General features: G+C 45.5%; 1 protein-coding gene across 1 annotated transcript; it reads left to right on the top strand.

The window, feature by feature from the left end:
• The first annotated feature begins 869 nt into the window (after nucleotides 1-869).
• On the top strand, nucleotides 870-16,030 carry LOC136007889 (serum paraoxonase/arylesterase 2). The gene is made up of 9 exons (XM_065666348.1): nucleotides 870-1,027; nucleotides 4,982-5,052; nucleotides 9,667-9,722; nucleotides 10,590-10,755; nucleotides 11,913-12,039; nucleotides 12,848-13,048; nucleotides 13,708-13,789; nucleotides 14,304-14,432; nucleotides 15,358-16,030. The coding sequence occupies exons 1-9, from the start codon at nucleotides 954-956 to the stop codon at nucleotides 15,514-15,516; spliced, it is 1,065 nt and encodes a 354-aa protein (XP_065522420.1). The 5' UTR covers nucleotides 870-953; the 3' UTR covers nucleotides 15,517-16,030.
• The last annotated feature ends 232 nt before the right edge of the window (nucleotides 16,031-16,262 follow it).

A 16,262-nucleotide genomic window follows, 5' to 3' on the forward strand; every position in this document is an offset into this window, starting at 1 on the left:
GGAGAACAGGTGGACCCTCAGTAAATTTGCAGATGACACCAAGTTTTTACAAGTGTTTGCAGAGAAGTCAAAGCCCACAGCTATAGGAGGATTGGCAGCATTATAAAATGCTAGCATCTGAGCAGTGGCCGCTGAACTTAATCATCCCAAATATCCTCAAACTTTGAACACTGCTACCTACCCACCCTGCCGCATACTTCTAGAATTGAAGCAGACTTCATTAGTGAGATTTGTACACACAAGCAAAACAAACAGAGAAACTAAGAACTCCCTCCCCTCTAAGCTAAGAAAACTCTCAGCTACCTAATATTCTAAAGTAATCAAGGACCAGAAAGAGGAAAAGAGGTATTCCAAAACTGACGGGGAAAGGCATTTTAGAGTGCCTCCTCTTCCACAACACACCTTACTTGACATGCTACTGAGTGTGGAGAATCTGCCTGGCCTCAAGAACAAGTGCATGAAGAGCAGAGAAGCACTTTTTAGTGATTTCTCAGTCTTTCAGAAAAGCTCAAAGGAATGTGAGCTTTGCAGGTGTGGTCATTCACTGTGCAGAAGAGGGAAAGATAACTGCTGAGGGAGGGTATCAACCCCCCAAAGCCTGCTCCCCAGAAAAGCAGAAAGCACACGGAGGCCAGTGCTGCAGCTGATGCAAAAGCAGCTTGCTGCATGGAGGAACCCCAGGGCCCCGAAGGTGGGCTCCGTAGCTCTCTTCCTGCATGGAGAGGAAAGCTGTTGGCAGGAGCGTGGCAGTGAACGCAGACATCATTTCCAAAGGGGCCCCAAGCCGACAGAGCCGCCTTCGCAGGGCAGGTTACGCGCTTCCTCCGCCGGCGCGGGCGGGGCGGGCGGCTGTGCTCGGGGAGGCGGGCTGGGGGCGGTGTGTGCAGCGCCGTGCCCCGGGCCGGCCCGCGGCGGAGCGGGCAGCGCGGCGCGGCGGGAGGCTGCGGGCGGCCATGGGGAAGGTGCTGGCGGTGGCTCTCGCCGGGATAGCGGCAGCCTTGGCGGTGGAGCGGCTGCTGGCCTTTCGGTGAGCCGGACGGGGCGCGGCGGGGGCGACCTGCGGTGCCCGGGTGAAGCGGTCGAACACGGGGGGTGCGGTCAGCCGGGACCGGACCCCGAGCGGTAGGGGCTGCGGGGTGTCGGGGCTGCGGGGTGTCGGACCTGCGGGCCCCGGTGCCAGCGGCGCGGGATACCCGCACGGGTGCACCCCTTCTCGGCACTTCGGCTCCTTATCTGGGACGTAACTTCAGCGAGTAGCTACTCTTGCACAGACTTGGTTGTGGCCAGAGGGGAAGGGTTCATCATCAGCATCATAACCATCACTGTTAGCATGAAGGGAAACGGCTTTCTCCAGAGAAAACTAGGCACTTGCTCAGCAGTGCTTCTCGTCCTCTGTCAGGCATAAACTAACTTCAGGAGCTTTCGTCCAGTGGAAATGCCTATTGTGGTAACGGGCATGTGAAATGCTCCCCAGGAAGATGCTGGTGAGAGGGTGCCCCGGGGCAGGGGGCCGGTACCTCTGGTTTTGCAGAGGGCTGTGCCAAACCTGGTATCTGCAAGCTGACCTCATCTCCTGCCGACTGGCGAAACAGTACATGGAAATCAGATTGCCAGAAAGCTGCTATTTTCTCTCGAAGCTGACCTCTGGATAACAATAACCCCTGTGTACATGAGGTTTCCTCTGGAGGAGCATGGAATTCTGTGGTTGTGAGTTGGGACCTCACTCGCTGTGAGCTAAAATACCCAGTCATATCATGCTCCATATCATGCACCTCATATCATGAGGTGTGAATGTGAACACTCTTAGAGCAGCTTCTGTCCTGGAAGCTACTAAATACATTGCTGGTTGTTTCAGGCCAGAAAAGTGATGATGAGTTATTGTGTTGCAAGGCAGCTATGCCATTATAATTTTGCTCATGTCCACAAGGACCCCAAATGCTGACTTCAATGCAATGACATCCAGTTAATTGATCTTTGGGTAGATAGTAGTTACAGCTAATTACAGAAGGAGGGCTATACTCCTTGGACCCAGGTACCTGGCATGGATGTGCCTGCATGTTGCATGAAATCCAGCTCAAGCATTAGTGATAACCACAGCGGTAACGGGACCCTCCTGCTCTGGAGTTGCACAAGCTGGAAAACACACCCCAAGCTGTACTGGTGTGAGCCATTTCAAAGCGCTGTGAAGAGCAGGAACCCCACATCCCCTCCAAATCAAACAAATGCAGTACTGGGAATCTGGTAAAGCAGATAGAAACAGGATCCCCATGTCTCCATAGCTCTTTGAGTTTTTACTGTGTTGTGTTTTCAGCAAACTGCAGCATCGCAGCAGTCTTCAGGCGGTTGCAGAGTTTGGAAACACACAACTTCAGATCACACAGTACTCTAAGATCATTTAACATAGTCTTGGGAGGAGAAACTGTGGGTAGTGTTAACTGCTGCCAGGCCTCTCTGTTACCCATCCCCCAGAAGGCAGGAAGCCAGCAAAGACTCCCTGCTATTCCTTCTGAGACTGGTGTACTCGGTCTGTATAGTATGACATGAACACCTGAAATGAAAAAAAAGCTCAAAGAATTGATACAGATCTCTTACAAACTTAGTTCTTCCTATATTGGGTCAATTTATGCATCTATTATACTGTTGATAGCTACCAGATGTACTGGAGTAGGGTGCGTGCAGCAGAAAACAGGTGAAGTTCTATGTGTTACAAACTGAAACTGTGCTGATTCCTCCTCGGGCATTTTATATTTCTAATTCTTCTTTGAAGAAAGGTCTGAGCTAATTGGTGAATCTTGAATGTGAATTATACTGTGTTTCTGTTTTTCAGTATGCACATGGTGTTATTGTTCATATCTATGCATGTATATTTACGCACACAATATTACCATTTCATAATGCTGTGTACCAATACAGCTCAGCTTGCATGCTAGGTTCAAAACTGCAGCGTGCTTCCAGAAAGATGCTGATGGTTTGAAAAGAGTTGGGAGCAAAAACAAAAGTAGGCGGTGATTTTCATTCCTGTCAGGGGAAAAAGCCCTCAGAGATCCAGGACTGGTTAGACTTGAGGACAGGAAAGCTGAAAGAGAACGAGGTCTTTGAATATGCAACAGGTTGCTGCTGAAGGAAAGGGAATGCCTGTGGTCTGTGCCCCACGAAGTGGGACAGCGAGTGGAGAACTGAAACTGGAAAGAGGGACTGGGTGGGAAAAGGTGCCGTGCACTGGGGTGGCACCAAGTAGCAAAATTCCTGCTTTTTTCGGAGTTGCATGCCCCACGGTTTGCGGTTTCGCTGTGTTTTTAGCATGGCCAGTTAGTTATCTAGGCCATCTGGCTTACGAGCTGAGGCTGTCTAAGCTAGATAAACTGTCACATTTTGGAAAAGCCTCTGTATATGCTGCAGGCTTGTGACCAGCGTCCTTTTGAATTACTCTCATTCCAGCCCATAAAGTGTTTTGCTGGGAATGCTGTCGGGATATGATCATCCCTTGTTGGCTGCTGGCTGAGTTCCTGCTGTGCTTTTGGCTCTGGGTGGCTTGCAGTCTGCCCAGGAAAAGCTGGAGCAAATAGGAAAGGGAAAAGCCCTAAGCAGGCAGCAGTGCAAACTCAGGGCATGATCACCCCAAGCCACCCTTGGGGCCCAGTAGGTTTGCCTGTGCCAGGGGGGATGGGGGGGGGAGCTGAGATCCCCTCTGTGCTGTTTGTGGGCTGGGAGCCAGTGTACTTCTCTGTCAGGGCTCCTGAGCTGTGGAAGAGGGCTTGGGAGAGTTTAACTTGGCTCCTTTCCCTTGCTGTCCTCTGCCCTTTTTACTCTTTTTCTTCCTTTTTTTGTGGCCTTATGTTAAGAACCTGTGTCCGTGAAGCAATTTACAATTCATAATTAAGTGATTAAAAAACATGCAGGGCTGACATTCCATACAGTGCTCAGCTGTATCACATATTTTTCATACCACATACTGATACTGCTCTTTATGTTTATGCCTAAAACTATAACATAAACATGGCTATGTTTGCTATGGGATCTTTGCATTCAGAATTTCCTGTGGTTGGAGCAAGTACAGCCTCAACATGTGTGTATGATAGGCATGTGAAGGAACAACTGTGTTAGTTTAAATGCTTTCTTTTGGGGGAAAAAAAAAAAAAAGGAAGAAATATTCTAGTATTCTAGCTTGACATTTTTACATAGAAACACAACATGTTTTCTTACGGCACTGCAGACCATCATGGTCAAACACAGCAATCCTGGTGGTGAGGTGCCTTTCATGTAGAATTGTAGATGACTTGGAATGAAGGAGGTGGAGAAATAGAAACTCATGTGTAGTTACCTGTCTGTATCTGCTTGTCTAGAAAGGATGTGCCAGCGGTCATATTTTGTGGGCATTTAGCACTGCTGAAGGTTGATGCTCTGGGTGGGTACCAGGAGAGAAGAGAATGGGACAGGGTTAATTGCTGAAAGTCGTACCACCAACCAAGTCCAACCTGTTGTTGCTGCCTTGCAGCAATGCTATCGTTGTGTTTGAATGTGGACTAAGAAATGAAGAAAATGCAACTGCTGGTGGCCCTGGTCACCAAAAATCGCCAGTGGGTCGAGGTAGAAGGTTGCCCTCTGCTCATCTGAAATGCTGGTTCTAACTGTGGGGTGCTGCTATATTTAGGTGGCTGAAACCTGAAGAAAGAGTGACTATGTTATTTTATCATTTGAACCACAGTGGGTCTTGAAAGACCGTTCCTGAAGCTCATGAACAAAGTCAAGCTCCTGAAGTTACTCAGTGTAGGAGAACCACTTGATCCCTGGACATGCGTAGCCATCACAGTGATTTGGAACAATTGCTGTTGTCAGTTCTGGGTTGTGCTTATTCAGTGTTTTACTGGCTGTTTTGTTTCTGTGTTATGGCAGACATTAAAACTAGGTTAAAGCTACACTAGGAATGTTACCTGTTCTAAAACTGGCTGTGTGCTGTTAACCCCGCTCTTTCCTCTTGCAGGAGCAGGATCAATGCTTCACGGGAAATAGCCCCAGTAACCCTCCCGAACTGCCGGCTCATTAAAGGGATTGGTATGTGCTGAAAATAACTGAGTGTGTTGCTTTTGTCCAGCCTTATTTTGCAACTGCTTCTGAAAGCCAGCCTCCAAGCCTGATCCTCAAAAGAAAGTGCTAATTTGGCTTTTATTTATTACTTGGAAAACTGCGGGAAGAAAATTATATTGAAAACCTAGCTAGTTTGGTGTAGCACTTCTTGCCTTTGGTATTGGCATTTCTGCTCCATGTCTTTGCAGATGAGTACCTTGCACACACTTCTCCTTTGCTAAGGCACTCCGGAAATTATTTGGCTTTAGGTGAGGGTGTGCTGGCTCTTCAGATGGGCACCTACGGGAGGCTGTCAGCTAGTGACAGATTGAAGCCAGGACATGCTGCAAGGGTGGAAGCTTTTGGAAGCAGACTCAGGCATGTGCCCAAGGAGAGGCTGGTAAATGCCAACTAGGATCCCCTGCCTTAGCACCTCATTTTGCAGAGATTTAGGAGCAGACTGGTGCCACCCCATGCAAACAGCAGGCAGGAGCTCGGTGCAGTTGTGCAATACAGCTGCGTGGTTTCCAAGAGCAAGGGGTCATATTTGACTTCTTAGTATGGTTTGAGAAGAGGTTTAACACAGTGGCTGAAATGTTGACTTTGTACTGTGGGTCATGTGTTCAGCACACAGCAATGTTTCTAGTTTGTATTTTCTTTTCCTTTAGGATAACCAGAGTATGAAATGGATAGTTTCACAATTGATAACTTGTGTCTCCGTTTCCTCCAAATTCTAATTTTTGAGCTTAACACAGGTTTAACAGCTGGGGGTTTTCTCTTCCTTAATATTTTCTCAAATGTCTTGAATTCTGTTGAAATTTGCCTCGATTTTGCATGTGTCATGGAGTGAGATTTGCCTTTGAGCTTGCTGAGTACTGTGTTGATTTCATAAGGCTTGCTTCTTCCTTATGGCAGGTGTCAAACATCTTTGCAAAGTCAAATTACTGCCATGAATGAGCATGAGTAGAGTTCCTTTGCCTAAGGTTGTGCGATGAAGAAATTGCATTTGAAAAAACTTTCCAGGTCTTCTAGATTGAGCTATAATTTACTCATACAAGAGACTGAACAAAGATTGTGATTAATACAAAAATAATTTCTGAGTAATTTGCTTAAGCATATCACTATTGCAGTCTTTACAAGACTTCCTGCAACATGATTGCCCTGTTGAGGAAAGAAGGAAAGCTGGAAATCGCTAGTACAGTTGTGTTTAATTTCCAGACAGTATCTCATTTTTGGTGGCTGACATTTACATGGAGATGAGGTGAATTCTGAGAACCCGGCTGTGGTCAGAGGTGGCAGTGGATCAATTTACAGAGCTTCATTTCTGCTTCTCGCTGGGCTCTCATACCAGTGTCCCTTCATACGGAGCTCTGTGCCTTGCCTTGCCTTTGCTCTGTTGTTTGCTGCTCCTCAGAAAAGTTAAAATGCCAAAAAATAATTCAGCGGAAAGACAAATAACGAAGGATTTGTGGAAACTTAAAAGTTGCATGTTCATGCAAATGTCTTCCAAAATTCATTTACTGTGGGTGAAGGGGGTTATATTACCCAGGGAGACCAAGAAGCCCTAAAGTCTGGATGCTGCCTAGGTAGCACTATTCAGATGAGGGGTTTTGCTGTTCTCAGCTATGTAAGGTTGCTCCTGTGGGTGATTTTGTGTAAAGATCTCTTTCTACATGGATATCTTGGCCTCCTGGGCCTTTTTCTTGAATAAATAAATCTGTCTTTATGTTTAAAACAGTCCCTCTGAACTGTTAAGTGGGACATAGCTAATGAGCTGATCAGCTCTGAACAAAATAATCTTGTAGTATCCATTTTGTATATAAAAGAACAGGAATCTGGTACAGCCTAGTACAATTATGTTAAAAGCAATGCATCCATAGTAAAGCAAGTAAACTCCGAGTAGGTGGAAAAATTCTCAAGTGTACCCTTTTCTGTCTGCACAATTCCATTCTTTCTGTATCTCTATTAAGACTTTGATCTGTTCTGCTTTTTGAATATTCTGCAGTGTAAGCACAGATGCAAACACTGAGCAAACCAATAAAAAAGTGCAGCTTGTCCTAACCCTCATTTCACAAATAGGTAGGAAAGTCTGTATTTGTAGAATGAACAGTATCTTCTGGATTTTACTGGTGTCTAATCATGTTACTGGTTTATAATAAAATAACTGTACTAACTCCGAAAGTTGAAGAAGCTGCTATAAAAATCACTAGAAATACTTGCATCTTAGAGCAATTCATGGGATACAGGTGAAAGTAATTTGCTTTTGGACATGAAATCCAGGTTGGTTTATTGTTAGATGCACCTGTGGAATACATCATACTAAGATAAAATAAAGAAGAGAAAAACCCCAGACATTTCTGTGGTAGGCAGTAATTTTTCTGGGTATCATTTATTTTTTTTCAAACATCTCAGATAATCCCATGGATTGTATCTCAGTGGTACAATTTCGCAGTACAGTGTAGATAATGGATACCTCATATATCAGTTCTTAGTTCTCCTGGCCCATATAGCGCCTGCAACAGCGGCCGAGAGTCCTCCCAAAACGGGGCCCACAGGGAGAGCCCGGGAGCTTCCCTGTGTCTGACTGTGTGTCTTCCTCCCCTCCTTGCTGCCTCGGCAGTGCCAGCTCAGTAGGATTGAGCTGAATCAGCATTTCACTGCTCTTCCAACAGTGGCCTCTTCAGGACATGGCTGGGAAGTGGTCAAAATGTACTTTGCTGGGTGGTTTCTTTCAGAGTAGTTGGGTGCAGGGCTCTGGTTATCCCCCTTCCACCAGAAGCTTGTGGGGTTTAACTATTTGCTCCCAATTAGCCTGCTCATCTTTCTGCTTGGCAGCCTCACTAATTCAGTAGCCGTACATGATTATATCTCTGTTTATATCTCTGTTTATTCAGTCACCAGAGTGCTCTGCTAGTAAAAGCTGTCTGTCCAGCTTATGTCACCATGGCAGTTGAGCATCTCAGCATTTATTCATATTGTTATCTTTGCAGCAGTCCTGAGAATTGGGGAATTGCTGCTGATCCCGTATTAAAAACGAGCCCAGACTTGGAGAGACCAAGAGCTGGGGCAAAGAAAAGGAGCTTTTTGCTGAAGCCAAGGTGTGAGCTAGGCTGAAAAAAACGCAACCCAAATTCAAAATTTTAGTTGGAAAATTCAGGTTCTGAATGTCTCTGGGCACGTCAGTGCACGTGACTGCCTCCTGCCTGAGCCCAGTCACAATTCAGGACCCAAACCCAGGTCAACTCCCACCCAAAATGCATCTTCAGACCTTTGCTCTTCTGAAGGCAGAGATGCTCTGCTTTTTAGTGTAGTGGGGTGGAGTAGGGGTTTGCTGAGGCTGAGGAGGAGTTAGCCCTGTCCCTGTCCCCTGTCTGTACAGCAAAAGTCATGACACCACATGTCCCCAGAGCTGAGCTGGGAAGAACTTGCCTGGATGGGTGAATGTGGGGATCTGGTTCCTCTGCACAAGGGCTGTTTGGCGGCCCCAGGATGAATTACAGCCTGGCAGAATTAGTCTGGGATAAGTAAGGGCTGCATAAAAGCTAATAATAAACCAGCTCAAATTTGAAGGCACTTCCTTGGGAGGAGGTGCTGAGGTGCTCTATGACCAAGCAGGAGAGGGTGTGAAGAGATGGGACAGCCTGGATGGAAAACCTTTGTGCTGGTGGCTCTGTTAAAGAAAACAGGCAGAACAGTTTCCTTCTTTAAGCAAATGATCTGGGTGGGTTTAATCCAGCCATTGTCTGGAAGGTGGCTAGTGGGGAATGCTGTTTGTTTTGGTGATTTGGAGAAGAGAGGGTAGGCTTCTCAGGGGACTGGCGAAAATGTGGGATGGCAAATGTACTTCAGCACCAGACTTAAAGCTCTGTGTAGAATGGTTGGTCAAGGCCTAAAGTTGTTCTAATGTTCTTACTAAAGAATTTTATATTTTATAGTCTATAGTTCATAGTTTATATTTTATATTTTGTTTTATTTTATAAATTTAATTTCTAAAATTTAATTTATTTTCTTTATTTTATATTCCTAGCAGGGAAAACTATTTGACAGTATTGGAAATTATTACCTGCAATTAAAAGTGTGGTCTAATTGTTAAAGCCCTTAGCTGTTATAGTTGGTTCTGAGTCACTTGAGAGCTTTAACTAAATATTTGGCAATCCATCTTAGTGAAATTTCTCAGCTCAGCTGGGAGAATTAGTGTGTGCAATTCCCAGAGCTGCCTTATGCAAGCATGTAGGCTGAGTGATGGGTATGGTCCTACCCTGGGAATCTCATCCTCTGCACTGCTTGCTGCAGAATGCTATTGTCAAAAGGGGGTGATTCATCCCACACTGCCGCAGGGCACGCGGAGCTGGCTGAGAGACTGGGGACCGTGGGGGCACCCCTAAACCCCAGAAAGAGGTGAACCCCAGTACTGTTTCCTAATCGGTGTGCTGCTGCCTTCTGCTGCCACTTCTTATGCAATGTGATCTTTTCCGCTGAACTTCGTCACTTCAGTGATTTCAGAAAGGGACGTTCATGAGAGCTGGAATTGTACTAAAAGGTGGGTTTTCAATGGGAAATACTTACATTGTCTGAAAAATCCTGCTTATCCCTGTCTTGCAGAAAGTGGTTCAGAAGACATTGACATACTTCCCAATGGACTGGCTTTCATCAGCTCCGTAAGTTCCCATGCCCCCTCCCCATGCAGGGGCTTGCCTGCTTCCTTATCTACAGAAGCCATAGGTGAAAATTGAACATGGACTCTTTCTTCTAGAAGACTGTCTGGCTCTGTAGGAACAGCCCAAAACTGTGTGACCTTAGGTGGCATTTCTTGACTCACCTTAGCTTGGCTTCTGCTTGAGCAAGTCCACTTCTTTGACACAAGTGGTGGTGGTGGCTCTGACACATATAGCGTATTGTGCTGGCTTAATTGTCCATGTAACCTTGAATTCCTTCCACGTTGCTTCCTTGAAATCTCCCTTGTTAGGGTGTGTTAACTCACTACCTTTAGAAAATATTGGATTTTGTGTATTGATTTGTTTGTTCCCGATGTTTTCTTTTTAGCCTCTGGGAAGTAGGTTTTCAAGCTTTTCTTTGCAGTCAGGATGGCTAGCAATTACTTTCTAAAACAAAAGCTGATGTTTTCAGCTACATGTTCCAGGGATAACCCAGGGAATGATAACGTTGTAAAGTTTATGCCAGAAATTGTGAGTTGTCACGCTGATGCTGTTCCCCATGGCTTTACCATGCTGGATGCAGTCAGTGGTGCTGTACTTCCAGTTTGGCACACAGGAGCACCCACCCAGGTGCTTGGTGGTGCTTTGGGCATGGAACACTGTGCCCTCCACACAGCTTGCTCCCTCTGTGCTGCAGTTCAGGGCTCGCCAAAGAGAGCAGAGCCAGTCCCTCTACCTCCATCATGGCATGGTGTGCTGAAGCAGAGGGACATCCTGATGCATGCTTGCAAGCCCAAACAAGGCTCCAGCATTTTCAGCCCTGTGATGCTTCCCATTACCTTTGATCCAGGAATTATATTGATTTTACAGGGCTTGAAATACCCAGGAATGAAGAGCTTTGCACCAGACAAGCCAGGTGAAATATTTTTGATGGATTTGAATGAAGACAGTCCCAGAGCAGTGGAACTGAGAATCAGCCGAGGGTTTGATCTGGCATCCTTTAACCCTCATGGAATCAGCACCTATGTAGACAAAGGTAAAGAGATCTTTAGCTTGAGGTGGTGGCAAATCTCAGCCTGAAGAGCACAAGCAGAAATCCCTTTGCAGCCTTGCACTGCACCCCAATATCCTGTGCTTGCTGGGAGAGAAGAAGGTTTTGGGGCTTTTTGTCTTTGCTAGGCTCTTTTCTAGATGTTGGCTGCTAAAGCAAACACCTTTGAACGTAATTTAAGGCTTTCTGAGACAGAAGGATGTCCTGTATACTAAAAGGAAAGAAAGCGTGGGTTGAGTTTGAGGACTTGAAAGCAACACAAACTTTGTTTTACCAGTTTACATCTGTCAAGGTTTTTGAGGAGATGCGTGCTTTGTTGCTGAGTAGTGACCAGAATAAAGACTTCTGTGGCTAAACAGTAAATTATCAGTTCTCTGTACATTACCAAAATCCCTGGTATTCTGTTGCTAAGCCATGTTCTCCGCTCCAAGGCATGCTTTCCTATGGCAGGCTCTGACTGCCAATAAGATATCCTTCATGCTCTCCTTCCTCTCTTTTCCCCTGCCCTGTCCTTCACTGGGTATTTTAGGAGAGCAACTAGAAGTCTGCAGACATAAAGAGAAGGAGAACCATTGCTGCGGCTTGACCTGTGTCCCTGTACAGTCACCCTTTCAGGGAAGGTGTTGGAGAAATCAGTGGTGGCTAATTCAGAGTCTCACCATAAGGGCTGGGCAGAAGAACTACAGCCTTACACAGGGTATGGGAGTAGGATGCTCCTTCAGCATTCTCAAGAGATGAGGTAAATAAACCAAAGAGCCCAAAGGGTCTGGGCTACAAGCCCTCCTTCCCAGCTGACTGATGCTATTCATGCAGCCACTCACTGTAGTGTGTCAGATTGCAAAACCCAGTGGCTTGGGCACGAGGAGGAAGCCATGATTTCTTTCTTCCTTGGTAGAAATAGCAAACATAGTTTACACAGCAGTTCCCCCTAGAGTGAGCCCAGAGGAAGAGTATCTGGACATCTGGATCCAATTGCAGAGGCATCCTGTGTTACTTTGGTAGTTGTCCTTCCTTTGAAGAGTCCTGAGACAAGTGCACCAAACCCAACATGTGCTATGTACGAGAGTCTGCTTCAGGGCTGTGTGTGTGCTCAGCCATACAAACTTGCAGAGAATTCATCTGTTTCCATTTCTTTCTTTAAGACGACACTGTGTACCTCTTTGTTGTGAACCATCCCCATCAGAAGAGCACAGTAGAACTGTTTAAATATGCGGAAGATGACAATTCTCTTGTGCACCTGAAAACCATTCGACATGACCTTCTGACAAGGTACTGGAGCCAAATACTGTGTCTTTGCCCAGAAGAACAAGGCTGCTTTGGTAAAACCCAGAGCAGGATGATTTTGGTTTTAGGGTATTATTAATATGAGGTGTTTTCTCTTTAACCGGCTTTCCTGTTTCTCTTAATGATTACTTCTTACCTGTGTAATCAAAATATGTGTTTCTCCAATCTCTTCTGTGAATGAGATTTTTACTAGTCGTATCACTAAATCAGCCTTAAGTGCCACTGTGATTGATGCAGTGAATTAGCTTGGCATCCATTTCTCCTTCTGTCATGTAACCCACTCTCAGGTCATTGCAGATACGACTCTTCAGATATTCTGTTATTCTGAATTTGCCACACTGTGAAAACAAACATACTTTTATCGTTTTGTTTTGTGGCACACGAAATTTTCTTGGTCAGTACTACTGCAAAATGATTGTAAAATAAACAGAGCCCGATAGATGAAGTTGTCACAACTCCTACCTGTTCTCTGGTTCCCAGTTGAATGTAATCAAAAGAGAGAATAATTTCTGTGGATTTATAGGCAGGTAGCCAAATTTCTAGCTGATGCCCTATGGTCCTGTTCAGGTCTTAGCCCTGCAGAGTCCTCGGTCATCTAAAAGAAAATAGAAGTAAAAAGGATGTAAATATATATATATCTGTCTACATAAAACATCTGTAATTAGAGCCCCTTTACGTCTGTAGGGTGACCATGTCTCCCATGGTTGAATTCTGAGCAGTCCTAAAATGATCCTTCATACCTCTCACTTCATTCTTTTATTAATTTTTCTCCCTCCCTTTTTATTTCTTTTAGCGTGAATGATGTGGTAGCTGTGGGACCAGACAGCTTCTATGCTACCAATGACCACTACTTCTCCGACTTCATCTTGATGTTCTTGGAGATGTTCTTGGGTTTAACTTGGTCAAATGTTGTTTACTACAGTCCTAAAGAAGTGAAAGAAGTAGCAGCTGGGTTTTATTCAGCCAATGGAATTAACATTTCGCCTGACAGAAAGTAAGTTTCTCCTTACCTTAGGTTTTGTTTGATCCCGCAAAAGAATCCCTAAATCCTAATTTGTACACATGGTACCTCTGTGGTCAAGTGTGTGAAGTGGCTCATGTAAGGCAAGGGGCTACCTGTACAATGTAAGTAATACGGTGGGTTTGTAGGACAGAAGTCAGGTGTCTCAGGCTTCAACTAGCAGCAATGTTTGCTGCTTTGTGGGGTGGTTTATATGTGGTAAGGTCAAAGGTTGCTCCATTTGAACCAGCCAGTACAGCAGTTTGTGTATATTGCTTGCAAGGATTAACAAAGCAGGGTTTGTGCCACGTGGGGAACTCTCTGCAGTGTTAAAGTCTGCATGCCTGAGAAGTACCCAGTGCTGTGGTGTAGATAGGTGATTGGAATTAAAACCCCAGTATATTTGTGGATCTCACAATCCAAGGCCTGCTTCAGAGTTGTAACGGAAGAACTGGCACAGTGTGAAGCTACAGTAGTGTCTCAGCAGGTTGGCTTCAGTTCAGTGCCCTGTGGCCTGCTTGCAGTATCTGTTGCTGCATAGGAACTGAGAGCTGTCATTCCTCATGGGAAGAGCTGGGCTTGCACAGGAGGATCTGGCTGGTTTTGGTGTTTCCTTACTCATACACGTTGCTAAGAGGTGCTTTCTTTTGAAGGTTCATCTACATTGCAGACATACTTGATCATAACATCCATGTTATGGAAAAACATGCAAATTGGAATTTAACCCATGTGAAGGTAAGGTGCTGCTGTTCCATTAATAAAAAGGCATATGTAAATTTTGGACAGATTAGTCCCCTTGAATGCTTTCAACCTGATCATGTGTTGGTCTGGGTGGCTCCTGCTGTGGGTTTGCAGAGGTGCTGTGTGCCCCGTTAAAGAGCTTCAGGTCTTCCTGAACTCACACCAGCAACCAGAGAGGGGTCTTCGGACATGCTTATAGATCTGCAGAGGGAGTCTGCCTAAGTCAGTGTGGGTCAGACCACAAAGCTCTGACTGAAGTAATCAACACAAGTGTAGGTGTGAATGAGGGAGCAGCAAGCAGGTTTCTCATGGCACAGAAAGGGGGATGCAGCATCAAGGGGGAAAAGAAAAGTAGTACTTGGTGGGGGAGAAAATATTTCTTAAAAACTCAGTCTAAGCTACGTCAGATGAGAGTCTTGGGCAAGTCTGTTGGTCATGCTACAGTTTGCTTCCAGGACTTCTGATAGCTTTAACTTCCTTTTTCTTGTTTTGCCTCTGTGTTGGATAGATGCTGCACCTGGACACTCTGGTTGATAATTTGTCTGTTGACCCATCCACTGGAGACATCTGGACAGGATGTCATCCCAATGGGATGAAGCTCTTCTACTACGATCTTGAAAATCTGCCTGCTTCTGAGGTGGCTTTTGTGAAACAGCACTGGTCTCTTGGCTTTGTCTGTACCAGAAAGTTGCTCTGTTCAAATCACCCTGGTGTAACTTAACTCTGCATTACACAGAAAAGTGCCCGCCCAGCCTTTGTGAAAGCAAAGACCGAGCTGTCCTCCGGCTTACAGCTTCTGCTCTCAAGTGGAAAGCCGGAACAACGTTTACCCACTAACAAACACCTATTCAGATCCTTAGGAGACAACTAAGTAATTTCCACACAGTAGCTGAGTCATTCTGGACTCCTCGGGCTGCTTTCTGTGCGGCTGTGGCTGTGCAATCACATTTAGATGAACAGTAATTACTGAGCCAGCACCTCTTTCCAAACAAAAAGTAGTTGACTGGGTGCAAAGCATGACCAGAAACGTTCACACTGGAATGATTTATCTGTGCAAGTGTGGCTCATCAGTAGGTGACACTGTAATTCTTCTTTCCTTCTGAAATCAATGAAGTACTGGTATCAGAGTGCTAGTACAGGTGGCTGCTTGGTACCTGTTTGATTTCAGCTTTGTCTGGGGCTTCCCATAAGACACATTTCAAAACTATCATGTTCCATAGCAGTAGATTAATGGTACCAGGCATTTGTTTGCTCTCTGGAAAAAGCGTGAAAATAAGAAGGTATTAAGTAACACTTAGGGTGGAAAAACACCACATTCCTAGTGTCTTGCTTACATACCGAGGTGGAGTCTCTATTGCACAACCACTTAAAATAATAATCAATGTTCAGGGACCATGCTTCACTGGAGCAGTATTGTGTCCCTGTAACAGGGATCACTTGGCTGCAGTTAGCAGCTGATCAACGTGACCCATGTCTTTAAGTTAACATACCAGTGTTCCCTCCATCCATGGAGAATTCTCACCTGCGGCCGTCTCAGCAGCTGTATCCCCCTCCTCCGGCAGGTCCTGCGCATCCAGAACATCCTCTCGGAAGAGCCTGTGGTGACACGCGTCTATGCAGACAATGGCTCCGTGCTGCAGGGAAGCTCCGTGGCATCTGTCTACGAGGGAAAACTCCTCATTGGCACAGTCTTCCACAGAGCTCTCTACTGTGAGCTATAGCTCTCTGCGGTGAGATCTGCTGAAGTGGGGAGGATTTAGTTCCTTGGGAACTCACTTAGTCTGTGCTAGACTTGCTAACAACAAGACTGTTCCAGTAAAGGTAACTAGAGTCATGGAAATGTATCTTAGTCTTCCTCTCCAAAATGGGAGTTTTATGCAATTGTCAAGGAAATTGAAGGTGAGGAATTAGCTTATTTGTGCAATGGGAAGGACCCCATGCCAGTAACAAAGGGTAACCTTGAAATTCAAGTTCAGATCACAGATGGCTAAACTGTCAGACACTGAATTATCTGTAGCTACTGGAGTTGTGGATTTTGTTTGTTTGTTGTTTTTTTCCCCCCCAGAGAAAACTGATTTTGTAAATGAGAATTGCGGACTACCAATGCGGTGTGCTTTCTTGTCACCGACCCCTGGCCTGGCACTGTGCTGAGGGTTCTTCTTCCAAATCCTCCTGTCAGCTTTCCCTAGTGCTTCTGAAATAATTGGAAGGAGAATAAATGTTACTTCAGTCTCATTTCTTCCCTCTTCCCCCTTTAAGTTATTTTCTGCTATCACTTCAGTTCCATAAATTTGTCTTAATCCTACTGTGAGAGAAAAGGGTGCCGCTTGGGAGTGGTTTCTTACTGAGTCACCCAAAGGGAGTTTAAAAAAGCCCTTTTTTTCTTAAAGAGTGGGGAACAACTCCGAAGCACCTTCAGTGAAAACTGCATTCGCAGTTACTGTCATCTGTCACAGCACAGGGAGCA

This window comes from Lathamus discolor, chromosome 2 (assembly GCF_037157495.1).
Source record: "Lathamus discolor isolate bLatDis1 chromosome 2, bLatDis1.hap1, whole genome shotgun sequence".
Lineage (NCBI taxonomy): Eukaryota > Metazoa > Chordata > Aves > Psittaciformes > Psittacidae > Lathamus > Lathamus discolor.

Bases quoted from the DNA above. Each gene is read 5' to 3' on its own strand.
- LOC136007889 (XM_065666348.1), top strand. From the start codon at position 954: ATGGGGAAGGTGCTGGCGGTGGCTCTCGCCGGGATAGCGGCAGCCTTG. The intron at 12,040-12,847 runs GTACTGGAGCCA...TATTTCTTTTAG, and splicing joins CGACATGACCTTCTGACAAG to CGTGAATGATGTGGTAGCTG. The intron at 13,790-14,303 runs GTAAGGTGCTGC...TGTGTTGGATAG, and splicing joins GGAATTTAACCCATGTGAAG to ATGCTGCACCTGGACACTCT.